Source organism: Aythya fuligula, chromosome 5 (genome assembly GCF_009819795.1).
Source record: "Aythya fuligula isolate bAytFul2 chromosome 5, bAytFul2.pri, whole genome shotgun sequence".
NCBI classification, from domain to species: domain Eukaryota; kingdom Metazoa; phylum Chordata; class Aves; order Anseriformes; family Anatidae; genus Aythya; species Aythya fuligula.
The window spans coordinates 33,035,139-33,041,595 of NC_045563.1; the positions used below are offsets into that span (position 1 = coordinate 33,035,139).

The 6,457-nt window shown below is 37.0% G+C and overlaps 1 protein-coding gene across 1 annotated transcript in view; it reads right to left on the reverse strand.

The window, feature by feature from the left end:
• The window catches only part of INO80 (INO80 complex ATPase subunit), a 58,179-nt gene extending 52,595 nt beyond the window's left edge, over positions 1–5,584 (reverse strand). Inside the window, exons 1-5 of the mRNA XM_032188401.1 lie at positions 5,361–5,584; positions 4,323–4,489; positions 4,159–4,226; positions 2,526–2,687; positions 959–1,079 (exon numbers count right to left, since the gene is read on the reverse strand). Coding sequence (XP_032044292.1) covers positions 959–1,079; positions 2,526–2,687; positions 4,159–4,226; positions 4,323–4,489; positions 5,361–5,503 — 661 coding nt within the window. The 5' untranslated portion in view covers positions 5,504–5,584. The remainder of the gene's footprint in view (positions 1–958; positions 1,080–2,525; positions 2,688–4,158; positions 4,227–4,322; positions 4,490–5,360) is intronic.
• Between the last annotated feature and the right edge of the window lie 873 nt (positions 5,585–6,457).

A 6,457-nucleotide genomic window follows, 5' to 3' on the forward strand; every position in this document is an offset into this window, starting at 1 on the left:
GTAAGTTTCAAACCAAACTTGTCATTAGTTGAAAGAGACTGGCACGTTATCTCTTACTGCAGATACAGCTTTCAGAGGGAACTACCAGACAGTATTATCAGATATTAAAAATGCTCTTTCAGAGCATGCAAAACCATGGATAATACAAGATTAGAGAAGAAGAAGAAAAATCAACATTAAAGGAACTTGCAGATAGACAGGAAGGAAGAAGGCGAGTCCAAAATAATCTCCTTAAAACAAACAAACAACAAAAAAAAAACAGCTCAAACTAAAGTACTTGCACTAGAGAGAATCTACGTTACACTGACAGTTCACAGCCTTTTCTTCCTTCCTCCTTACAGATCAACAGATGCAGCCAGCACAAACAAGAAAGGAAACTGTCCTTCCCACCATACATGCATCTGAGAAACTCCAGCTGAGAGGTTACAGAAGTAGTTCTATTTTAACTCATTTTGGACATCAATTCTGAGTTCCCTCTAATTTCCCCAAACAATCTCACTTCCTATTATTTCCATGTCACTAGAATTACTCATTCATGAATAACTGCATCGGGTACTGCATAGCTTATATTTTTTTCAAGAAATTATCACGTTTTCAAAAAAAATGAACAAATGGACATTGATACATAACAATATTTATGAATTTTGAAACTCTGCCAAGCACCATTGGGAACCATGAAGTATTTATTACATGAAAATTTCATTCTAGATCCAGAGGTCCACAAAGAAGATCTAAAACCATGAACTTTCAATTTATACTACTCTTTTTTACCCTAACTCTAGAGGCCAGAAGATAAAGCTCAGTATTTTCTGATGATTTCTCCTTGATACAACTGTCTATTAGCTTTCCATCCAAAACTTAAAGGTTTTGAGCATTTATGTTTATTCAAAACAAATAATACAGGAAAGGAGTTTAAATCACAGCAACCATTTAAAAAACACAAGGTTAGTGACTTTACCTTTTAATTTTTTCTCCTCTTTAAACTTCTTTTTCTTGGGCCCTAGCAGGTGGCGCTGCTGCTCATAGTAAGGGTCATGTGTAGACAGCAATCCTGCACTGTAGTACTGATATTGCTGCAACTGAAGTGGATGTAAATGAGCACACTCATGGAAACCAGATATAGCAGATAACAGAGATAGAAGATAAACAAGTTCACATTTTGATTGTAAATAAGAGATCAGTAAACATGCATCTCCATATTTAGCGTTGTTATCAAGGATTGAGGTGTCCAAAGTGAACCCACTTTGGGTACAGAGGTAGCTCCAATGTTCTACGTAGGCAACCAAACCCACCCAGTTAAATAAGAAGGGAAGAATGGGCAGTGAAGCTTACACTTGCAAAACATACTGCTCTATACAGGTGCTGCCCAGCAAGGCAGCACGTTATGGGCAGCGGCCCAATCAAGGACTTCCTCTTTGTTTTGCTTGCATTCCCAAATCACATACACATCCTACTTGATCATGCCAAAGGATAACAAAGAATGGGTTTAGATAAAAGGCATTTAAAAGATTTCCACAGTATATTCAAAGCAATATTTAACTAAAATATTAAGAATTATATAGAAGTTACATATAAACATGAAAATTATGACCTATCTGAAAACTGGATGTATAAATGTTTGTGTAGTTACATAGTATTTCAAGAGAAGCCAACACAATCTGGGTTTAAAAGTTAATGAGAAAGCAAAGGAAAGAAGTGGACACAAGCAAAGACTTGGGTGGGAAAACTATTTCTCCACTCCTCTGGAGAAATTTCAAAGCAATGACAAATTTTTGTTTCATACACATCTTGTGATAGCAGAGTAGGATGACTTCTTTCATCTGAGACCCACTTTCTGGCATAATTCAAAACAGCAATTATTTTTTTTTGCCAAAGCTCTTACAATTCAAAAAAAATACATTATTAGAATCAAAATAGTCAAAACGTGGCACAACTTTGAAAAACACAGAAATGGAGCAGGATGGTATGTTCTTATAGGGAAGAGGAAAAAAAAAAAACATAAGAAGAAAATCTAAAATAGAAAGTAAAGACAAAAAATTAAGTAAAGTAAAACCCAAAAGAATTACACAAAACAGTAAGGAACTCTCTTTCAGGAAGGTAAACATCACGTTATTACTTGCTGCCTCGATGATGATGCAAATATACTGCTTTATGCTTAATTTTAGACTTGAAACCCAAGGCATCTCAGTTTTGGTATGTATTATCCAAATCTAGCACTCTACATTTGCTCTAATGAACACAACAGAGTGTTGCAGAAGCTTTATGTACACATGTCCCTATACAATCTATGTAAGTTATCAAGAGGTTCTCAGCATAAGGGATCAACAGCTTTTCAATCTGTACATAATTAATTAAATAACCCTTGTCTGAAACTGTTATTAGATTGTTCTAGTTTATCAAACACTAGGGTATTTCCTAGTCCACAAAATGTTACCATTTTTCAGAAAAAGGTAAAAGCAATTAAAATAATGCAACCGAAAGAGAGAATAAAAATCAAGGAAAACACAAAAGTTCTGGATTTTTACCTCTTTGTCTTTGCTATATTTACTTTGATGTAGTTTCTTATATTTGTGTAATCGCAGCATATTGTGAAGCTCCTCCCTTGAAAGAGAAAACTCTTCTTCATCCTCTCCATCCTCATCACTTGGTGAATCTGTGTCACTGGAGTCATCGCTCAGAAGGATACTCTAAAAAGAATAAACGGAGACTAATTTAACAATCACAAGTCCCTGTACTGAATTGTTTATTTATGCAGAATGCTCTTAAGCCTTTATCTAATAAAGAGCTGGCAGACCTGGCCCAGCCACAATACTCAGCCTTTACAAAGTGTCTTAGATCTGAAATGCCTCCAATGGACAATCATTTTCTGACATACAATACTGTTTAGTAGCTAATCAAATGCAGGTTTTCTGATTTTCAGGGAGGTAGTTTTCTGAAAGTTTAATGAAAATTAAGATATTTCAAAAGTCAGTGCAGATGCTCCTGATCGTGGAAGATTCTTTCCAGTAGTGAGAAAAATCAGCATATAAGCAGGGGTATTTTATGCTGCATGGTTATAGGTGCTTTGCTACCGCATTTGTAAAGCCTGTCCTGCTACATGTATTCCTGCTATTCTACCACGTGCACCAGGTTTGGCTCTCAACTGACCTCTAGGCAAGCTGTTTTTGCTAACTAGAGAAGGCTGCAGTACAATGAAAAGGCAAAGATGGCATAATGCCACCTTTCTACTCTCTCTTTCCTTTCTCATCTGGACCTTGTACTGAGTACGTCTTAGGAAACAAACTTTCAGCTCAGTCCCAAATGTCCATTTAATGTACTTCTTAATAGCTCACTGTAACTTGTATAGTGCACTACAATTACATCATGCTACTGAATGTATATTCTCTGAAATTTAACTTAAATGCTGCTGCTACCAAAACTGAAACGTCTACTGTCCATTTCATTACCTGATGGAAATGAAAGCCTTAAATCTACAGAGACTATAATTCTATTTTGTTCTACTCAAGATCTTAACAGTACTTATTATCAACCATCACATTTTCTTCGTTCCCCATGTTTCTCAGATGAGAAGTCTCTGTAGAATGTCTTCTTTTTTCTTTTTTTTAAACTTTGGTCAGTGTTTTTTTTATGTAGAAAGGAAAAAAAAACACATTTGTTTCTTCTTAGCAAGGGACATTAGTCTAACTCCAGGTACTTAAAAAGATAGTGCAGCAAACAGACCAATATAGTACAAGAGTAAAGAAATCCTTTGAAGGCCTCTTTTCAGCAAGATATCAAATATTAATACACTTCTGTATCACCTTAGGCTTATTCTTCAACATGATATTTTGCATCAATTAAAACTGCGTCTGATCATTTAGGGCAGCTCTTAAACACATCTGTCTAGCTTTCTAAGCTCTTGATAGCACATGTAAAGTAAAATTAAATGGACTACTGAGATGAGAACAAATAAACTTACTGTATTTGCCAATTTCATGTGAGGTAATGCTCTGACCTGCACTCAACTTTTTTTCTGCTATCTACTTTCTTACATGTTTGGATCTCCATGATCTATACTAAATGACAAGACAGAATCCCTCATTTACCACTGTCAACAAGGGATTAACTGGGACCCTCCTCATATTTCCTAACAGCTGCATTTCTTTGCAATATTCTTACCTTCAGCCACTTTCTGCTTTTCTTCAGCTTAGAAAAGTTATACAAGCTCCCTTTTTCAGACTTTGGTTCTGTTTAGAGAAAAAAAGATAACAAATTTCCTAAGAAATAATGCTTTTTCCAGCTTAAAACAAAGTAAGCAGAGATTCAATTTAGTGGATGACTACCTGGCTGCAATACTCCATTCAGGGAATGTGTGTTCAGCATCCCAGAATTTCCTACTCCAGAAGATTCCCCAAGCAAAGAGTTTGGAGGCTCTTCTTTAACTTGCATCAGGGAATCCCCAGCTTGAGGCAGCAAAGGATTGTCATCCAATCCATCCTCACTTTCATCACTGCAAGAAGAAACATAATATGGTGACAACGAAGGGAAAATGTACAAAATAGGAGGCACATACACAACTTTCCTTGCATGCAGCCATTTGCTTGGAAGCCTGTGAACTGAGTCAGCCTCAGCTTTAAGTCCACACGTTAGAAATAGGACTGTTAATAATCTCCTTCTCAGCAGCAGTTAATGATCAGACCAGTCTGGCTACGCTATCAACCCACACCCCCAGTCTCTAACTAGATTATTTAATTTGAAAAGCATGAACTAACCGAGAAGCTAAGTGTTGAGTCAAACCAAAGCACAACACTGTCATTCTCAGCACTCCCTTACATGTGAAAGATATAAGGCATTTTTTTCCCCTCTGTTCCTCGTGTGGATCTTATTACATGCCTGTAATACACCTGTTATCTATTACTCACACACTTTACAGTTCGGTAAGCCTGCAGTTCCAAAACACTGATGAAATTAAATGTAAGTTGTTTTGAGACAGAAGTGTACCTCTGATGACTCACTTCTCAGTGGTACAACCTACTGTCGTATAAATGCTGCATCCGAGAACACAGTCTGCATTTTGCTTAAGGCTACATGCCAGTTCCCTGAAAAATCAACTTAATGCTTGCTCATCCTATTTTTTGCTGGCAAAGAAAGTTTTGGCCACTCAACTACGAAAGAGCTTTAAAACATCTTGCCAAGTTGAACCTGGGCTGACAATATGCTGATTATCAATGTGAAGTAAAAAGTATAGTGCAAAATCTTTACAGGGAATGAGTTTATAATGAGCAAATCACTAATAAAACTCCTACTGCAGTGTTGCCTGGGAACAATATTATGAAAATGCTTGTCTGTCCTTGGTAATCCTAATGAGAAGGTTTTGGTACCTGGATATACTCCTGTTAAAGATGGCAGACGTCTGTCGTAAAAACTGATCCAATTGCAGAGCTTTCTCCAGATATTGCAGATAGAGGGGTTTTGCCAGCTCTGAGCAGCTGCCATCCTCCCTGGCGCCCAGCTCCGAGGCCATAGAACAAACTTCTCCTCATGCACAGATGCCTCGGAACACACAGCTGTCAAGAGGAAACAACAATCATCATCATCACCACCACCTCCAACAAGGAAGAACTAGGTGAGTAGGCAAACACATGCTACACCAAATGCCAATACTTAACACGTACCCAAAGAAGTGTGGGGCAAAAGGCTGAGGTTGCGGTTAATAGGTATGTTCACCAAACAAGCAGAAATTCAGACTAAACTCTCCACCACAAAATTATGAGTTTATGGATGCTACTTGATAAGAATGAGCACCGCACTGACCTAGCATGATAATTCAGATGCCTTAGCAAATGAGGACATAGAAATGGAAGGTAAAATGAATCCAGTCCTTGAACATCTAAAGCAAACTTTCTTCACTGTTAAATACATTTAACTCTTACAAAAAGGCAGCCGTGTATCATGAAAGTCAAATGAGTGCAATTAAATTATTTAGTTGAATTATATATGTATATAAAGCTGTTTTCCTCCAGAAAGAAAATACTAAAAATACTTTTCTTGTGTTGTTTTTTTTTTTTTTTAAATCGTTCAGTTCACAGCTGCAGTCTACAGAATACTTGTAAGACCTTTCCCTTAGAGGCAACACTAGCCTTACAGCCCTCAGAATACAACTGCTACCTGTTGCGCAAGCTACAATGCTTGACCAGAAAACCTGCCCCTCTGAACTGTTATCTTCATTAAAGAAAAAGGAATACATAGTTGCAATGTATTACAACCCTTTTCCATTTACAAATTTAGACTCTACTCCAGCTTTGTTTTTTCAACTAATAAAAATAGCCTTCCTGACTTTTTTTCATTTGTTCCCAGGACTTTGGATTCTCAGATTCCCCCACCCCCCCCCCAAAAAAAATACCCCACAGTATTTGCATTGTATGTACTTTAAAACCAAAGCTATCGTTTTATTGTTCTGTCAACTGTGGTTTTACTT